The 20,636-nt window shown below is 41.3% G+C and overlaps 1 protein-coding gene across 1 annotated transcript in view; it reads left to right on the top strand.

Annotated features, from left to right (window-relative positions):
• Positions 1–19,433, top strand: part of LOC306645545 (protein SPATA31F1-like) — a gene marked incomplete at its 5' end in the record, with an annotated part of 56,444 nt that extends 37,011 nt beyond the window's left edge. The window contains 5 exons of the mRNA XM_079113467.1: positions 12,910–13,053; positions 13,315–13,461; positions 14,077–14,122; positions 14,866–14,926; positions 15,619–19,433. Coding sequence (XP_078969593.1) covers positions 12,910–13,053; positions 13,315–13,461; positions 14,077–14,122; positions 14,866–14,926; positions 15,619–19,318 — 4,098 coding nt within the window. The 3' untranslated portion in view covers positions 19,319–19,433. The remainder of the gene's footprint in view (positions 1–12,909; positions 13,054–13,314; positions 13,462–14,076; positions 14,123–14,865; positions 14,927–15,618) is intronic.
• Positions 19,434–20,636: the final 1,203 nt, after the last annotated feature.

Below are 20,636 nucleotides of genomic sequence, written 5' to 3'. Positions count from 1 at the left end.
AAGCCTTCCAACAAAGAAAAGCCTGGGACCAGATGAATTCTCAGGTGAATTCTACCAGACCCCTAAAGAGCTAATGCCAATGCTCCTCAAATTATTCCCTGAAATACAAAGGGGAGGATCACTCCCAAATTCATTCTATAAATGTAGTGTCATCCAGACATCAAAACCAGATAAGAACACATGGAGAAAAGAAAACTACAAACCAAAATCCCTGAGGAACATAGATGCAAAAAATTTTAATAAAATATTAGCAACTCATATTCAAAAACACATTAAGAAAATATACATCATGATTGTTTGTTTTTTACCAGCAAAAAAGTATAAACAACAATCCTAAAATTCATATAGAAGAAGAAGAGAGCCAGAATAACCAGAACAATTCTGAGTAGTAAGAGCAGTGCTGGAGGCCTCACAATACCCAATCCCAAATCACACTACAGAGCCATAGTCACAGAACGGTATGGTATCTGCATAAAAACAGACCAGTAGACCAATGGAATAGAAGACACAGAGACAACTCCACCTGGTTACAGTTATTGGATCATTGACAAAGGCACCAAAAACGTATGTTGGAGAAAAGACAGCCTTTTTAACAAATGTTGCTGAGGAAACTGGATATTCATATATAAAAGATTGAAACTAGATCCCTATCTCTCACCCTGCAGAAAAATCAACTCAAAATGGATCAAAGACCTAGAAACTTTGAAACTGCTGGAAGAAAACATAAGATCAACATTCCAACACATAGACGTCTGCAATGACTTCCTCATTAGCCCTCCTAAAGCTCAGGCAATAATGCCAAGAGTTAATAAATGGGTATTAAAATCCCAATGACATTTCTTCATAGAAAGAAAAAGCAATCATGAGATTCATTTGGAAAAATAAGAGACCCAAAATAGCCAAGGCAATCCTTAGTAAGAAGAGGACATTACACTAGTAATGCAGTAAGCAGGAGACATTACACTACCAGAACCTAAACTATACTACAGAGCAATAGTAACAAAAATGGCAGGGTATTGGCACCAAAATAGATATGTAGACCAATGGTACAAAACAGAAGACACAGAGACAAACCCACATAAATATGATTATCTTATACTGGATTAAGGAGCCAAAAATATACATTGGAGAAAAGATAACCTAATCAACAGATGGCGCTAAGAAAATTGGAACATGTAACAAAATGAACTTAAACCTCTATCTCTCACCCTGCACAAAAATCAACTCAAATTAATTCAAAGACTTAGGCATTAGAACAGAGACCTTGAGCCTAATAGAAGAAAAAGTAGACCCAAATCTTCATCATGTCGGCTTAGGAACTGACTTTCTCAACAAGACTGCTAAAGTGCAAGAAGTAAAATTAAGAAACAATAAATGGGATGAATTCAAACTAAAAAACTGCTTCTCAGCAAAGGAAACAATCAATAATGTGAAGAGAGAACCTACAGAATGAGAGAAAATCTTTACGATACCCACCTCAAACAGAGCATAATCTCCAGGATATATAAAGATCTCAAAAAACTTAAAACCAAAAAAGCAAATAACCAAATCAATAAATGGGCTAAGGAACTGAGTAAACACTTCACAGAAGAAGAAATACAATCAACCAACAAACACATGACAAAATGTTCATCATCTCTTGCAATTAGAGAAATGCAAAGCAAAATTACTCTAAGATTTCATCTCAGTCCAGTCAGAACAGCAGTTGACGAGGATGTGGGGGAAAAGGTACACTCGTACATTGATGTGGGACTGCAAATTGGTGCAACCACTTTGGAAAGCAGTATGGAGATTCCTCAGAACACTTGAAATGCAACCACCATTTGATCCAGCTATCCCACTCCTTGGTCTATACCCACAGGACTTAAAAATCAGCATACTACAGTGAAGCAGCCACATTAATGTTTATAGCAGCTCAATTCACAATAGCTAAACTATGGAACCAACCTAGATGCCCTCCAACAGAAGGATAAAGAAAATGTAGTACGTATACACAATGAAATATTATTCAGCCTGAAATATTATTTAGCCTTAAAGAAGACTGAAATTATGGCATTTGCAGGTAAATGGATGGAACTAGAGAATATCATGCTAAGTGAAATAAGCCAATCCCCAAAAATCCAAAGGCTGAATCCAGATGCTGATCCATAGTGGGGGGTGAGTAAGGAAGAATAAAGGAACTTTGGATTATGCGGAAGGGATTGAGGGGAGGGGTGAGGCAGTGGGAATGAGAAGGATGGTAGAATGAGACAGACATTATTATCCTATATACATGTATAAAAAATTTAAATTAATTAATTAATTAATTTAAAAGAGTTAATTAATGGGATGGTATCAAATTGAAAATCTTCTGCATTCCAAAGGAAACAACTAAGAACATGAAGAAAGAGCCTACGGAATGGGAGAAAAATTTTTGCCAGTTACTCTTCTGACAGAGGATTAATATCCAGAATATATGAAGAACTCAAAAAACTTAACAACTTAACACCAAAAAAAAAAAAAAAAAAAGCAAAACCAAATTACCCAATGAATGAATGGGCAAATGAAATGGAGACATTTCTCAAAAGAAGAAACACAAATGATCAATGAAAAAGTGTTCAACATCCTTAGGAATCAGGGAAATGCAAATCAAAACCATACTGAGATTTCAACTCACTCCAGTAAGAATGACAATTGTCAAGAATACAAATAATGATAAAAGCTGGCAAGGATGCAGAGAAAAGGGAACACTAATATACTATTGGTGTGACTGTAAATTAGTACAATCACTATGGAACTTCAGGATGGTAGCTTCCTCAAAACCTAGGAATGAAACCACCATATGACCCAGCTATACCACATGTCAGTATTTCTCCAAAAAACTAAAATCAGCATATTATAGCAACACATGAATACCCATGTTTATAGCCACACAATTCACAATTGTCAGTTCTGTATGTAAGTAGTCTAGGTGCCTTTCAACAGATGAATGGATAAATAAAATGTGGAGTATAAATACACAAGTGAGTTATACAGTCATTAAGAAGAATGAAAGTATGTCATTTTCAGGAAAATGGATGGAACTGGAGTTCATGTTGAGTGGAACAAATGAGGCTCAGAAAGTCAAGGGTCATATGTTTTTTCTCATATGTGGAAGCCCATGTAATTAAAAAAACAACAAAAAAGGCGGGTGTGGGAAGCCATCCTTATCTAGCAGAATCAGACGTGGATGAGCCATGGGACACTGGGGCCTGAGTCCCAGGAACTGACTGCCATGCGGGACTGTTCCAGATGGCCAGGGAGTATGTGGCCCTGTGTGGGAGGGGTTTGCCATCTGGTTATATGATAGTTTCCGTGAGCAAATGGCTCCCATAACACCACCCCATCCTGTTTATCACAGAAGAAGCCCTCCGAGTCCAGTCCCCTTTACCTGTGTCTACAAAATAAAGGACGGTTGGGAGACTCTATCTTGTTAGAGGCCAGATGTGGTATGGCCCGATCTGTCATACACCCTTCTCATTTGAAAAGAGTATTGACTCTTGTGTGTTTATTGATTAGATAAGTTTATGGGTAATAAATTGATTTATAGTCAGCATCGTTCTTGGCAGTTAACCCTTTTTTCATCACCCTGGACATGGCAGAAACGCCAGCAGGCAGGGGTGGGGAGCATTTCATGAAAAAGACTAGTAGAATAGGTGATTGGGGGGAGGGGAGGAAAAGGGAGGTATCAGGTGGTGCAATTGAACAAATTATATTATGTGCACATATGAATGTGACCCCCACCATTTCGTATAATTATAATGCACCAAAAGATAATAAATAACTCCTATGAGGAAAAAGTGAAAAAAATGTGGGAAGTGGCATCACTTGGTAAGAAATTCATAGCATTAAATGCTTTTGTAGAAAAGAGGAAAAGATTTCAGAGGCTGAGGCAGAAGGATAGCAAGTTCCAGGCCAGCCTCAGCAACTCAGAGAGATCCTAAGCCACTGAGGAAGATTCTGTCTCAAAATTTTTAAAAAGTGGGAGAGGCACTGAGGATATGGCTCAATGGTAAAGCACCCCTGGGCTCAAACCTCAGTACAGAAGAACAAAAAGAGAAGGAGGAGGAGGAGGAGCAAAGAAAGAAGAAAGATTTCAAAACAGTAATCTACACTTCTACCTTAACAAAGAAGAAGAAGAAGAAAAGGAAAGTAAATTGAATCCAAAGCAAGCAGACAAGAGAGTTATATAGAGCAAAACTCAAAACAAATTAAAAAAATTCACTGAAGATGATTTTCATTCTTTGAAATGATCCATAAAATTAAGAAAACTCTAGTCATATTGACTAATGAAAAAAGAAAAGAAAAATTTTATGAATGTGGGAACTGAAAGGGGGACATCACTATAGGTACTACAGAAATTAGAAGCATAAAATAAGAATCTTATGAGCAACTTTATGTGCTTATGTTGGAAGGCTTACATGAATGGATAAATACCTGCAGGATGAAAACCAACAAAACTCACCATCTTCCTGATAACCTGAATATCCCTATGTTGATTAAATAAATAGAAGTTATTGTTAAAGGTCTTTTTTTAATTTATTTTTATTGTAAACAAATGGGATACATGTTGTTTCAGTTTGTACATGGAGTAACAGCATACCATTTGCATATTCATATATTTACATAGAGTAATGATGTTTGATTCATTCCATTATTTTTTTCCTTCCCCCCCACCCCTCCCATCTCTCTTTTCCCTCTATACAGTCCCTCCTTCCTCCATTCTTGTCCTCCTCCCCCTCCCCATTAAGTGTCATCCTCCGCTTATCAGTGAGATCATTCCTCTTTTGGATATTTGAGATTGGCTTATCTCACGTAACATGATATTCTCCAATTTCATCCATTTGCCTGCAAAGGCCATAATTTTATTATTCTTTATAGCTGAGTAATATTCCATTGTGTATATATACCACAGTTTCTTTATCCATTCATCAATTGAAGGGCATCTAGGTTGGTTCCATAGTCTGGCTATTGTGAATTGAGCCGCTATGAACATTGATGTGGCCGTATCTCTGTAGTGTGCTGATTTTAAGCCCTTTGGGTATAGGCCGAGGAGTGGGATAGCTGGATCAAATGGTAGGTCCATTCCAAGTTTTCTAAGGAATCTCCACACTGCTTTCCAGAGTGGCTGCACTAATTTGGAGTCCCACCAGCAATGTATGAGTGTACCTTTTTTCCCACATCCTCTCCAACACCTATTGTTGCTTGTATTCTTGATAATTGCCATTCTAATTGGGGTGAGATGGAATCTTAGTGTAGTTTTGATTTGCATTTCTCTTATTACTAAAGATGGTGAACATTTTTTCATATGTCTGTTGATTGCTTGTACATCTTCTTCGGTGAAGTGTCTGTTCATTTCCTTAGCCCATTTGTTGATTGGGTTATTTGTATTCTTGGTGTAGAGTTTTTTGAGTTCTTTATATATTCTGGAAATTAGTGCTGTATCTGAAGTATGAGTGGCAAAGATATTCTCCCACTCTGTAGGCTCTCTCTTCGCATTGCTGATAGTTTCCTTTGCTGAGAGAAAGCTATTTAGTTTGAATCTATCCCAGTTATTGATTCTTGCTTTTATTTCTTGTGCTATGGGAGTCCTGTTAAGGAAGTCTGATCCTAAGCCAACAAGTTGAAGATGTGGACCTACTTTTTCTTCTATAAGATGCAGGGCCTCTGGTCTGATTTCAAGGTCCTTGATCCATGGTGAGTTGAGTTTTGTGCAGGGTGAGAGATAGGAATTTAGTTTCATTCTGTTGCATATGGATTTCCAGTTTTCCCAGCACCATTTGTTGAAGAGGCTATCTTTTCTCCATTGCATATTTTTGGCACCTTTGTCTAGTATGAGAAAATTGTATTTATTTGGGTTTGTGTCCCATGTCCTCTATTCTGTACCATTGATCTACCTGTCTATTTTGGTGCCAGTGCCATGCCGTTTGTGTTACTATTGCTTTGTAGTATAGTTGAAGTTCTGGTATTGCGATACCCCCTGTTTCATTCTTCCTGCTAAGGATTGCTTTAGCTATTCTGGGTTTTTTATTCTTCCAGATGAATTTCATGATTTTTTGCTCTATTTCTGTGAGGTACATGATTGGGATTTTAATTGGAATTGCATTGAATCTGTATAGCACTTTTGGTAGTATGGCCATTTTGACAATATTAATTCTGCCTATCCAAGAACATGGGGGATCTTTCCATCTTCTAAGGTCTTCCTTAATTTCTTTCTTGTTAAAAGTCTTTTCATGAAGAAAATGCCAGCTCAGAGAGCTTTGCTGATGAATTCTGTCATACATTAGGGAAGAGAAAATGCTAATAAAACACACATTTTTTCTAGAAAACAGAGAGAAAGAAAAACTTCTCAACTCATTTTTTTGGCTAAAATTACTTTGATATCCAAACAAAGAATTTGCAAGAAAACTACAGACCAACATCCCTTATGAACATAGAGACAAAAATTCTCAAGAAAATATTAGCAAATACCACCTATAAATATATAAAATGAATGATACATCACAACCAGGATGGGGTTATGCCAGTGCAACATTTAAAATCAGTCAGCCTAGGCTTGCTGACACATGCCTGCCATCCCAATGAATCAGGAAACTGAGGCAGGAGTACTGCAGGTAAAGCCTACACTTGGTAACTTGGTGAGGCCCTGTCTCAAATTTAAAAAAATTAAAAGGGCTGGGGTGTAGCTCAATGGTAGAGCACTCTGTGTTCAATCCTCAGTACCACCCCCACCCCCCAAAATTAATCAGTATAGTCAACTATAGCTATAGTCTAAAGAAAAATAATTAGCTGGGTGTGGTGGTACATGCCTGTAATCTCAGTGGCTTGGGAGGCTAAGGGAGGAGGATTGTCAGTTCAAAGCCAACCTCAGCATCTTAGCAAGGCCCTCAGTAACTCAACAAGACCCTGTCTCAAAATATAAAAAAGGGCTGGGGATGTGACTCAGTGGTAAAGCCTTCTGGGTTCAATACCTGGTACCAAAAAGAGTAAAATATTGTATGATGCAATCAATAGACACAGGAATTTTGGGGGGCAAAATTCAACATCCATTCATGATTAAAAAACTCTCAGCAAAACAGAAATACAAGGAAACATCATCAATCTGATAAAGGGCGTCTATGAGAAACCTGCAGCTAACTTTAAACATAATGGTAAAGATTGAATATTTCCCCCTAATGTCAGGAGCAAGACGAAGATGTTCACTCACACTACTCCTATTCAACATCATATGGAAAGTCCTAGCTGTGAAATAGTCAGTAAGAAGAAATAAAAGCCATACAAACTAAAATATAGAAATAAAACTATTCTTATTTTCAGGTGATATGATTATCTTCACAGGAAATCCACCCCCCCCCCAAAAAAAATGTATGAACAAGCTCTAGTAAAGCAAATGAGTTCAGAACAAAGTACAAATCTAGCCTACAAAAATCAATGTATTTCTACATCCTTAACAAGGAACAATTAATTAGAAACCAAAATTTTAAAAGGAGTGTCATTTCCAATAGCTGGAAAAAATAGTAGAAATGAAAGAAAATACATGCAGGATATATATGCTGAAAATCACAAACAACTGAAATAAATCAAAGATCTAAATACTGGTAAGATATATTATGTTCATGAATTGGAACATTCAGTATAGTTAAGATGTCAATTTTCTCTAAATCTATAGATTTATAACAATCCCAATTTAAATTTTAACAAGATTTTTAGACACCTTTAAAAATGCTGTTATTGTATTTTTTATACCTTTATTTTCTTTGTTACCTTTATGTGGTGCTGAGGAACAAACCCAGTGCCTAATGCATGCCAGGCAAGTGCTCTGCCACTGAGTTACAGCCCCAGCCCCTCATGTATAGAAAAAGCAGATTCTAAAATTCATATGAAAAGGCCAAGAAAGTAGAATAGCAAAATAACATTGGAGTTTGGTTTCTTTGGGATGGAACCACTGAAATTAAACTGAAAAGAGACTGAGGCCCAGGTCAGAGCGCTAATTTACTAATTTCCACTGGGAAATGTCATCCCAGGGACCTGGCACACTCCCACCTGCCGATCCCTTCCTGTGGATTTCTTTACATTGCAAGTCCCATTCTACTCAGAAGGTGTTGGATGAACCTGTAATCAAGTCAAGGGTGTGACTCTCTCAGGTGCTGGTATCACTGGGCTGCGACAGCCAGATGCTGAGGGTAACATATAAATAAAATTTTAACACTTGCTTAATAGCAAGTGTTTTTTTATGTTATGCTAATTCAAAACAATTTTTACTGATTTTGCTTTTCACACATACTTTCCTCCCTCCTTCTATTAATTTCTTTTTGTCTAGATCATTCTCAATAATACACAAACATGTAGTAATATAAATTTAACACACACACAAACACACTCTTAATTTCATTCTTTCTAGTTACCAAACAACTCTTCGAAAAATTTAAAAGTATTGTCCATCTATGCTCATCTGCCCTACTTCTTCACTTTCCATTGTCTGTGGAACCTCCTCCAGTCAGGTTTTTTCCCCATGGCCCCCACTGAAAGGACCTTGTTAGTGGCCCAAATGGCCATTATTTTGCTACAGCTAGTGGTCGTGTTCTATCTTCATCTTACTTGATCTTTTACTGACACTTGACATGATTGACTATTCCCTTTGTTTTGAAATCCTTTTTCCTCAAGTTTCTGGAGCACCATACTCTTGTTTTCCTTCAAACTCAACATGGACACCTTGATTTTCTCTGCTGGCTCATCTTCCTCTACAAGACCCCTAAAGTCCATCTTTCATCAAGCAACTAGAATGATCATGCATATATACACAAGGATCAAAGTTGTTTGGAGATTGAATGTCTCTGTATTTGTTAGAGTTCACAGTGTTGTACTGAACTCCTAAAAGCCATCATAACTGATAACATCATCATAACATCATCATAACTGATTTGAAATCAGTTCACATAATAAGAATGGCAAGAATTGAACATTTATAGATTTATAGATAATAAAACCCTGCACCAGTTTTTGGTAATTTATATTCATTGTATTTTGCATATCAACACAATATTGTGTAGATACTTCGCTATCTAAAATAAGTGGATGGTGTGTAAGAACATGAAAAGATGTTCAGTGTCATTACTCATGAGGAAAGTGTGAATTAAAAATCACAAGATACCATTACACACCTATTAGAATCGTTAAAACTAAAATGACTGATTATACCAAGGGTTGTCAACACTGTTCTACACTGTAGCAGGATTGAAAATGGTACTAACATCTTGGAAAACAGTTTGAAATTTTTAAAAAGTTAAATATATATTGTCTTAGTCTGTTCATACTGCTAGAACAAAATGTCATACACTAGGTGATTTATGTTTAAAAATTCTAACAGTTATGGAAGCTGAACACCAAGATAGAGAAGCCTACAAGTTCTGTGTCTGGTGAGGGTTGTGTCTGCTTCCACTGGATGCACTTGTTGCTGCATTCTCTGGAAGGGAAAAGTACCACATCCTCAAGTGGTCAAAGGAAAAATAACTCCCTTATACTTTTATGAGTTCACTGATATCATTCATGAAGGCACAGCCCTCATGATATAATCACCTCCCCCAAATCCTCACCTTCTGGTACTATCACTTTGGTGATTAGGATTAAACATAAGAATTTTGGAGAGATATATACAATAATCCCCTCTTGTCCATGATTTCACTTTCCAACCTCAGTTACTTGTGGTCAATTTTGGTTCAAAAATATTAATGGAAAATTCCAGAAACAGATGATAAGTTTTAAATTATTGTTTAGCATGATGAAATCTTGTACTGCACTGTCCCACCATCCCTTTGTCCAGCACTATCCACCTTGGATTTTCTATCCACAACATGGCAGTTCAGAGAGAGAGAGAGACTACATTCACACATATTCATATTCATATATTATTATAACCTATTTTATTATTACTTATTGTTATTAATCTCTTAATGTGCCTAATTTATAAATGAAGACTTTATCGCACACACAACACTAGAGATGTGTGAGTGTGTAACATAGAACATGTAGGGTTCAGTACTATCCACAGTTTCAGGTATCCACTGATGGTCTTGGAATGTATCTCCCATGGATAAGGGGGTACTACTGTGCATTCAAACCATAACATACACCTATTATATGATTCAGTCATTCCACTCCTGAGTATTTACCCAAGAGGAAAGGAATGTGTCCATATAGACATTGGTACATGAATGTTCACAGCAGCATTATTTCTAGTAGCCAAAACCAGGTAGTATATGCCATCAACCTTTGAATAAATTATCATACATATACAATGGAATATTACTCTGCAATAAAAAGAATGAACTGATGATATACATAACAAGGATATATTCAAACAATTGGACTGAGTGAAAAAACTAGTCATACATGTATACTTATTTTATGCTTATATTTATATAAAAATCTGGAAAATGCAAAGTAACCTACAGTGATAGATCATAGATCAGTGGTGACTTGGAGGAGAGAGTAAATGAAAGAGTCTGAGAGAAGGATTACCAAGGGGTATAGAAAAGTTTTGAGCGTAATGGACTGCTTGCTATCTTAATCGTGATAATGGTTTCACAGGTGTATACAAGTGTGAAAAATTAGCAGATTCTTCACTCTAAATATGTATAATTTATTGTTTGTTAATTATACCACATAAAGTGTTTTTTAATTACTAAATTCTAGAAAAATTAAAGATTTAGACATAAAAATGAAGCAGTGGTTTATACACAAAAACAGGTACTTGAACAGATATTTGTACAACAGTGTTCACTGGAGCATTATTCACAACAGTTGAAAGGTGAAAACAACTCAAGAGTTTGTCAATGTGGAAGATAATCGCCCTTAAAATGCCACTTAGGATCTCCAATGGTAGATTTGTGCCATCAGAGAACAATTACGCAACATAAATATTGAAAATGCATACACTTTTTAATGCAGAAATTTCACTCAAAGGAATTTTCCTACATATATACCCATATCTGTGTGACAACGTCTGAGATTTGTGTCAGCATTATCAGGGCAAAAATTTGTAAATAACTAAATATTCATTCATGAATAGGGCATTGACAATGAATTGTGTTATAGCCAGCCATATCAAGGCAGACATTATGAAAAATGATATATTCATTTTATTAAATGAAATAAGAAAAAGGGAAACTTTGTAATATGCTTCCATTTGTGAAGAAAAACATAAAAATTCATTCGTTGTTTATGGTAAACTAGTTTGGAAAGATACATAAGAATCTACCAGGTACGGTGGTGCAGGCCCGTAAACCCAGCAACTCAGGAGGCCAAGGTAGGAGGATTGCCAGTTGGAGGCCAGGCTGAGCAACTTAGAAAGGCCCTAAGCGGGGAGAATTTGTTTCAAAAAGAAAAAATTTAAAAAGGGTTGGGGCCGTGGCTCAATCCCCAGTGTAAAAAAAAAAACAAAAAACAAACAAAAAAGCACAACAAGATAATCTTGTTGACAGGAATGATTGACTCAGTGGAAAAAAACTGTAACCTTCTTCTGTCCTTTGACTTTTATACTGTGTGTATGTATGTCTATTTTTTTAAAAACATATTTACATGATGCTTTAGTTTTATGGCTGCATGTGTCTGATGTAATGAATTCACATCCTTTATCTAGCTGGTTCCTGGAGCAACATTGTGAGTTAGGCAGGAAAGTGTATGCTCACTTTTTTAAAAGAATTGATCTTTGTGATTGAATAAAATAAATGCAAAAGCCCTCCATATCAGGATGCCTCATCTTGTTTCTCAGTCTTTGCCCACAATTGTTCTTCCATCTACCCACCTGCACCTCTGTTTCTTACTGTCAAATGAACTCTGGGGACCATTCCTCAGTGCTCTGCATTTTTTGTCCCACCTGAAACAATCCTTTGCCACTTTTAGGCCAAACTCCAATATTGCTATCCCGGGAAACATCTTTGACTACGACTACACTGATCCCATCTGAGTGTTCTCCACATTCAGAGACTACTTTTGAGATATGAACCTCAAAGATGAGCACATGAAATGATTTGAAATAAAACATTGGCTCTTGTTTCATGTGAATAGTCTTGTCTTTGAAATTATGTGTTTAACTGTCTTGAAAGCAAAATGAGAATATGTTTCAAATACCTTTGAACCCTGGCCACTATCCAGGTTAGAGATAAGCACATTGAGCATTTACCACACCAGCAGAATCCAACACTGGATGCTGTAGTAAGGAATAGGGCTAAGCTCTTAAGAATTTGAAACCATTCTCACCAAGTCAAGAAGATCTCAAGGAGATTCAGAAATCTTTGACATTAGAGAAATATTATAATATTCAAGGAGGTCAAGCTGGTAACATAAGTATGTAAATTAATGGGCAAGGTATAAGAGTCATGAGGGTGCTTCAGAAAACTCCTGCTCTATTTTAAGATTTCTAAAAGCCAGGTCAAACAATAAAGAATCCTTCCAGCAAACAGCATATATCCAGAGACAAGGAGATACGCCACAAATAGTAAGTAGGTTGTGACCCATAGATGGAAGTGGCCATTAACCCATCTCTCTCTGCCGGCTTTCATCTCCCTGGGCAGGAAGGATGCTAACCTGGGCAGAAACAGGAATAACCTGGAAAACCAAGCCTTGGACAGAGTTCCAAAAGCAAGCCACTAATGAGTCTCCAAGGAAGGCGATGCTTACAATCCCCTCCCCACACAAGGGCCTCCCTTCCTTCCACCCACAATGACATTTAAAGATGCAGCCAACCCTGCCTTTCATCAGCCATGGTCTCCCCTCCTTGCACTTCAGATTTCTTGTCACCCATTGCCTGACATATCAAAGCTCTCCATTTCCAAGACATAACCACTCACCGACCCCCCTAAACTCCTCTGCACTTCTCAGTTGTATTTCCAGGGAAGTGGGGAGTTGGTGAAGTCCCTCCATTCCAGCCACTCATCCTCACAAGCTGCTCTGCCCTGTGTCACAAAAGCCCTCAGCTGCTGTGAAGGAGCAAGCCCAGCCAGCAGCCCCGTGTGGGGAATGGAGAATGAAGAGAAAGTGGGAAGTGGGCACTGTGAGTGTGGCACCTCTAGACGCAGCTGTGCACCCTTCACTGAGGAGCAGACCCCTCACCTTCAGACCGAACCACCACATGAGCTGCCCTTGTGAAACAGGAGGGCTTTGTGATGCAGTCTGCAGCCTGTTCTGTCCTCTGTGAGGCGGACATGACAAGGGTGAAGCCCTGGGAGTCATGGGGCACTAGGTCCCTGAACGCCCAGACATGGAGATGGTTGGTCTCCTCATGCTAATGAAGTTTAGGCCATGTTGACCTTTACATTTGTTCTGTGGGACTTCGGACGTTTCTTATATACATATGGCTTCGTTTTCATCATTATCTTAATTATATGGCAAATTAGACGGAGTTACTGTGGATTGAAACTCGAGCCTACAAGGAGCTGCTGCCGGGTAGGGAAACGCTGTGACTACAATTGAGCTAGTTTAAACTTTCAAGGTCCAGGGTCACTCTTTATGACCTCACTACCCCTCCCTGCCAAATTTAATACCATACCTTCAGGTACTTTTATACAGTCCTTTTCTCCTCAGAGGCTAAAAGTAATTTTTTACAAGTTCGCCCATGTAGAATACTCTACCAAGAAGCCAACAACCTCTCATTGACTTGAGTGGAGACCTGGATGTGGGATCTACTTCACTGGATCTCAAAAGATCTCCCCATATGGGGACTTTCTGGTTTACAGTCCTGTAAGGCACTTACAAGTCCTGTGACATCAGAACTATACATACCACAGTATCTACCATTCTTCCTCTTCATGCTCATCTCCACTAGAACTTCTCATAGACTGATGGGAGGTACAGAGTTTGGAAAAGACTTAAAGTGAATCAGAAATAGCAGAGGAGGAAAAAATGTTGGAGTGAAAAAAAGGTGAAGTATAGGTAAGGGAAATGTAGAAGAGTATATAAAATGCATAGAAAAGGATAGGAAATGTATGTGAGCTTTGTCTCATTTTGGACATGAAAAAGAAAATGATGTCCCACCTTCATTCTAATATTTTTGTCTTTAAGCGTCACCGAAAAGTCAGGCAAAGGGCTAGAGATGCAGCATCAAGAGGTAAAGTCCTAATTTCTTCTCTGACTCTCTTCTACAGCGGGATAGCTTCCCACATGGTAGCTGTTCCTCTATAACCCCTGGTGCTAGGAGACAGGTTGTTCTAATCACTGAAGGCTCCAACTACCCAAATTGGCAACTTTCACAGAGGGATTCTATGGATAGGAAATCAGAACATGGGAATGTTTGAAAATTCTCTACCTTTTCCCCCAGAGAATAAAGAATTGAAGAAGTGAAGCAGATGAACTTAATTGTCATTTGCTTTTTTTTTTGGTACTGGGGATTGACCTCAGGGGGCTTAACCAGTGAGCCACATCCTCAGTCCTTTTTTTAGATTTTATTTAGAGATAGGGTCTTGCTGAGTTGCTTAGGGCCTTGTTAAGTTGCTGGGGTTGGCTTTGAACTCTCAATCCTCCTGTCTCAGCCTCCCAAGCCACTGGGATTACAGGTGTGCACCCCTGTGCCTGGCCATTTACTAGTTTTAAAATCCTTTGTAAGTTACTTCATCTCTCAGTCTTGTTCTCTATAAAATCATCTGATGAGCCTCCTTCACAGTGAGGTTGTGAAGGTCAGATGAGAATAGGTGCAGGACAGCAAGTCATGAATGATTAGATTTACATGAAGTGTCTTAGAGCATTGAACAATTGAATTTTTCAGTCCCCATTTGCTGAGTCAAAGGACTTCAGCTTCCTAGAGAATGTCCCTGAAGTACACACGTGACATAAAACTGTGTCCTGGTTCCTCAGCTCGAAGACTTTGCCAAGAAGAAGCTGAGAAGCCACGGAAGCTGCTCTCTGTCATGAAAAGGTGATCTTTTGCTCTTTGCAGTCTTTCAACTCCCAGCCTTCCCTGTGATGATCTCTTGGCTTGGGCTGGAGCAGAAATGAGGAGGGGAATAATGACTGGATGGAAGCTGGTTTCCTGGTTGAGAGGTTTGCAAGTGCAGAGGGTAGATCAAACATCTCAAAAGGGAAGAGTCACCCTATTCTGCACTGTGCTAGGGTCATAGTAGCTCTACAGTTCAAGATTTGATTAGTAAATAATTCATAAAAGACACTACATGGGGTTGCATTCAGCCATGATACAAGTTTTCCCACTAAGAGAATGGGTATTGCATAAAGCTATCGTCATTGTCATATTCTCTTTAGAGCTACATGTTTTCAAGGGAAGATTTCTGGGTCTTCCTGGACCCTGCTGACATGACCTCCTCTGGTCTGTCTTCAGGGAGAACAGTTCCTGGGACCCCTCATACAGGAGCTTATTATCTTACCCTCTTCTTAAGATTTCTAGAGAATGGGACTGATAATCAACAGAGGCTGGGGACAGCAGCAGAGACATTCCATAGTTCTCAGAATAACAAGTTCCCATAAGGACCTCATTTTTCACAATGCAGGCCCAGCTCTCACAGAACTCAGGGACAGAGGTAGCAATGCCCAGACACATTCTTGCAGAGGCAGGTATCACTCCATCCTTAATGGTTGCCATGTTTTCCTTCCCAGTCACAGCTGGCTTCCCCGGGAGGAAAGTGTGCGGCGACTCCTGTGTGCAGATCCCTACTGCCAAATCTGCAATGGTGTGGCTCTGGAGATTCAGCAATTGCTGGAGGGTGAGAACAACCAGATCGCCCCTACGTTTCTGGGGCCATCACGGGACTCTGCTTGCCTAGAGATGATGTCCATGTCAAGTGTGTCTTTTGAGCAGAATATGGAACTCCATTCCCAGCACTCCAGAGACCTTTCAGTGGCATCTGTAGCCCCAACACTAACACAGATAACAGACCACTTTGCCCAGACAACTGATGGAATCAACATGCAAGATTACTGGGCTGATCACCTCCCTCTACGACAGGAATTTCAACTGGTACAGATGCCTGTGGTTCCACAGACTATGGTTTCTTCAAGGCTTGAGTTGTCTGTGGTTCCAATGAATGAGCAGGAGACAAGGCAGAACAACCCCAATTTTGTCCAGGGGAACCAAGGCCAGCAGTCCTTGAACACCCAGGTCAATTTTATGCCCTTAAACCAAGAGTTCACAAGCTTGGCACAACCTATTGCTTTGCATATAGTCCCCTATGCACACCTACCATTCCTTAGTCCTGAAGTCCTAAGGCTTCTTGAAGTACATGTGAAAAAATGGATGCATTTCCAGAGATGGGGCCTCCCCAGGCGTGTGGAGGAGTCCCTGAGGCAGCTAATGCCAAGCCCACCAATGTATTACCAGTCTGAAAACAGCCAACCAGTTTCTTATATCCAAAATAGTACTTCTCAGATCTGCGTCCATAGATTTGGGACTATTTCTCACCAGACCTGGTGCTCATATATGGCCGGCCAACCTACTCAGACCTTCTGGGTTTCTGAATGGTCCCTTACAGATTCAAAACAAAGATACCACTGCCAGAAAATCCCAAATCCTATGGCTTTAGCCTTGCCATCTCTGGCCCTTGAAGATCTAAGTGACCTCTATTCACTGCCAGGTGGTCAGGCTAATAACTCACAGAGCAACCTGCAACAGAAATACAATCAGCTCTTCTGTGGCCTCCCTACTCTGCACAGTGAGTCCCTGGTTGCCTCTTTCTTGGACTCTAAAGGTCTCTCCAAGAACAAGAATGTGCCCAAGTCCCTCTTGAAGGGTCCTCTTCTCTTCGATGACCTCCACCCCCTACTGTCCAAATCTCCACCTGAGTCAGCCCCAGCCTCATCCCCAACCTCCCCAAAATGCATGTCTCCCTCTGAGAATCAGATCAGTGTCCCATTTCTGACTACAACTGAGTGTGAAGCCCTGGAATGGCACTTGCTGCAGAGGCAACTCCAGCTTCAGTGGGGCCTGCCAGCAGTCTTCCGGAGGTCTCAGCATGCCCTAGACCCCATGCAATATGAGCCAGGTGACAAAATCCAATTTCCTGGGACTGTGAAGACCCCCTGGCCAGGGAAGTCCTTCTCAGTCCTCACCAGGGAACTGCTCTTCTTCCCAGAGCATGCCCGCAGGCTGCTGGAATTCCACCTCCAGAAGCAGCTGATTCACCATCGCTGGGGCCTGCCCCCAAAGATCCAGCAGTCCATCCAGTTGCTGCTTTCCTCCAGTGACCAGCAGACCCTGTCCTGGAGCAGTACAGCCCTACCCAGTGTGAGCATGCCCCCGCTTCCATCCCTTGAGGACAATGAGGCTGGTGGCCTATTCCCACCCATGGTGCCACACTTGTTTGCCCAGGCCAAGGCAACACTGCAAAGCCACATCGACTCCAAATGTGGACAGATCCACCAGGGCCAGGTCCCTGCCTGTGTATGTAGCTCTTGGGAATGCAGAATTCCTGGGGGCCTGGCACTGGCTCCCTTCCCCTGCATTCCACAAAGCCAGCACCTGGAACTGCAGGCAGCAAGTGACCTTGACCTGCAGCACAAAGTTATGCCCTGGATGCCAGTGGCCCTGGACCAGCAGCAGCACGTCTTACCAGGTGTTGGCACTGAACACCCTAAGCTGCCCCGAGCCTTGTCTGAGGGAGCCATTGAGAAACTGGAAACCATGCTCCGGCACAAGTATCTGGTCTTCCTGTCAGGCCTGCCTGCTCTGTACTGTGTGGCCCTGTCTAGGGCCATGGCCCCAGCGATCTCTAGCCAACCTGTGATCACAGAGATGGGATCTGAGCCTGTAGAAATCCCAAAGGAGCCTCTGACTCAGCTGATCTCACCTGAAGACCCCTGCAGGAAGCTCGAGCCAGCCTTCCAAGATGATGAGGAGTCTTGGGCGGACAACGCAGAGGAGTTCCAGCCTGAAATGCAGGTGGAAGAAATGACAGAAATGGTGCCTTCAGAGAGCCAGTCTCCTCCTCCCAGCCCCTCCTCAGCCAAGACACACATCTTCACCAAACTGAATTTCCACCTGAGAAAAAAGGTCATAGAAATACAACTGGGAATTTCCATAAGGATAAGGGAGTCCAGGGAACCAATTGAGGGAGTTGCAGAGAACATATTCACACAGGAGTCTCTTGGGAGTCTAAGCAACCCAGAAAGCACAGTGGCCCAAGAACTGCCCATCACACCAGAGTCTCCTCCTGCCCCAGACTCAGAATGGGTCCCCCTTAAAGAACAGTTGGCTACTGAGCTGAAGGCAATACAGCACAACCTAAAGTCACCTAGTTCCAAACCAGTGCCCCATGGGTCAGCCAACTGGGCTTTCAAGATCTCACAGCTCAGTGGAGTCATGACCGAGGCCCAGATACTTTGTGTTCAGGTGGAGGCCAGTGTGAACAACCCCAGCCTGGAGGAACCCTGGAGCCCTGAGCCCTCGACTGACAAGATGGAGGACTTGACTCAAGTCCCCCCACTGGTAGAAAAGAAAGAGGACCCAGGGAAACCCAAGGCAGCAGGGGACCTGGGAGAAGGGGATGCAGGGCTTGGGATCTCCTCAACCAGCGAAGAAAGACACCCTGCTGAAGATCAGAGGCCAGAAAGGATGCTTCTGAGCAGGGCACCCCGCGGCTCCTGGCGATGGAACCGGAGTTTTCATCTTGAGGATCCCTGTCAACACAGCCACCAGAATGACCCTCAGCTGCAGCTTCCAGAACCACCCCCAGCAGTCCCTGAGGGGAAAGAATCTGAGCATGACACGCGAGACAGCCCAAGCAAGCCACATGTCATCCTTGAGCCCACAAGGAATCCCAAGAGTGCCCAGCCTGTGGTGCCCTGTGTTTCCCAGGACAAGCCTTTCCTCCACCAGAAAATTCAGAGTAAACCTTTGCAGGGCCAAACTCTGCAACATCAGGTTTTGCAGGAGAAGGCAATGCTAGCCCATGCTCACAAGAAGCCCAGCCTTCCAGAGTCTGGCTTGAGAAATAAAATAAAATCCTTTCTGCACTACATTACCCCTGAGAAGAAAGGCAAAGGGCATGTAGAGTCCATGTTCTCTAAAGCTGGGAAGGTGTCCAAAACCAGAAAAGAAAATGTTGAAAAGAGCCTCACTCCAGCCAAAAGCCCCATGGGGAGAACTAAGACAGAGAAGCCAGGTGGGCACCCCAAGGCCCGTTCAGCTTCCCCCGAGAAGCCAGCAGGTCCGACCTTCTTAAATGGTCCCCATTCCCCAGACAGTAAGCTCCGGCTACGCTCCCGACAGCACGGTTCTGCCTCAGCCCTGGGCCATCCCCGCCACTGCCCTCGGCACTGTCCTCGAGTGCCTTGTGCCACCCAACCAGGGAGCACACGCTAGCTCCCAGCCCTCACCTCAGAAACATCATCCTGCTCAGGAGAACTCTCAAAGCAAGGAGGAAGTGTTTCGAGGCTCCCCAACCTATGCATCCTTTGAAGAGCGTTGCTACTGTCATTTCCGCTGATGAATGTGTACAGCAGAGCACCACCTGAAATAATAGTCTATATCTCAGAGCAAAGAGTCGTCTGCTTCCTCCTTATCTCCAGTGTACTTTGTTAAGAGAAGGCATGAGGGAGACTAAGATGTCCTTATGTAGGGAAGGAGCTTTAACCCACATTTCAGATGAGTCATTTTAGAGAAGTTCCAGAATGCTCCCTTCTTGGGGGGCTGTTTTTGTGTTTATCCAAAGCACATAGCTAATGTGATAAATGTCTAAGCTAAATGATAGAATCTCCCTTGTAGGCATTGGGAAGATCTTTCTAGAGAAACTGTTCTGGGAATTTGCTGTAACCCTGTTGTCTATTTTTCATTCCACTACCTCAGGTGTGTGGAATGGATCCCTCCTGGAATGAGGTCCCAGTAGAAAAGGAGAGGGGCTTGTCCCCACTCCCTCAGGGGAGGCGGGAAGGAGCGTGAAATTGGAGGTCTGTGTACCTGGGACAAAAGCCGACATGTTCCTCACCTCACAGCCTGGCGGGACAAAATCCAGTTTGATTGGTACTAAAACAAACTTAGAGCCAGAGTTCTTTGTGGGGCGGGAAGGAGTAAATTCTGAGCATGGGTCTCCTTGACCTTAGTGTGATGAAGGAATTGTAGCATTTAAGTTCCTGGGAAAGAATCACAAACAGAATTTTCTAAACATATTTGAGCTTGCCAAGTTACTACCAGCAGTTTGTGTCCATCCCTAGTGCTGTGTTCTATTTCTACATTACCTATACCTGGAGTCTCCCATCCTTACTACCTGGATATACTTTCATGGTAAGTAATTGTGCTGAAATCAATGAAATTCCTTCCAGGATCTGCATGGTAACTTCCCTCAGAGGATGGCTCTGTTTTCCCCTACTGAGGACTATACTAAGTAAGTCTAATAGCTCCAATCCTTGGTTCCTGTCATCCCTTCGTTCCACCTCTTCATTGTCCTATTGCATTTCAGAAAGCACCAAAAACATTCATCTTGATAATCAAAAGAAGGCTTTGGGTTTTTAGATAGTTTCCAGTCTATTAACCAGTCACAAAAAATGATCAAAAAATCTAAGAATTTAATGCTATACTTGAGTTTCTACAACCAAATAAAAATTCTGGCCCCTTTGCCTCTCTTGCTGGGAATGTTCAATATTTTGCTATTCAGGGAAATATCTGTTTATCATAATGAAAATAT

This window comes from Sciurus vulgaris (genome assembly GCF_902686455.1).
Source record: "Sciurus vulgaris genome assembly, chromosome: 15".
NCBI lineage: Eukaryota > Metazoa > Chordata > Mammalia > Rodentia > Sciuridae > Sciurus > Sciurus vulgaris.
The sequence above is the reverse complement of the archived record's forward strand: the minus strand, read 5'-3'. Positions and strand labels throughout refer to the sequence as shown.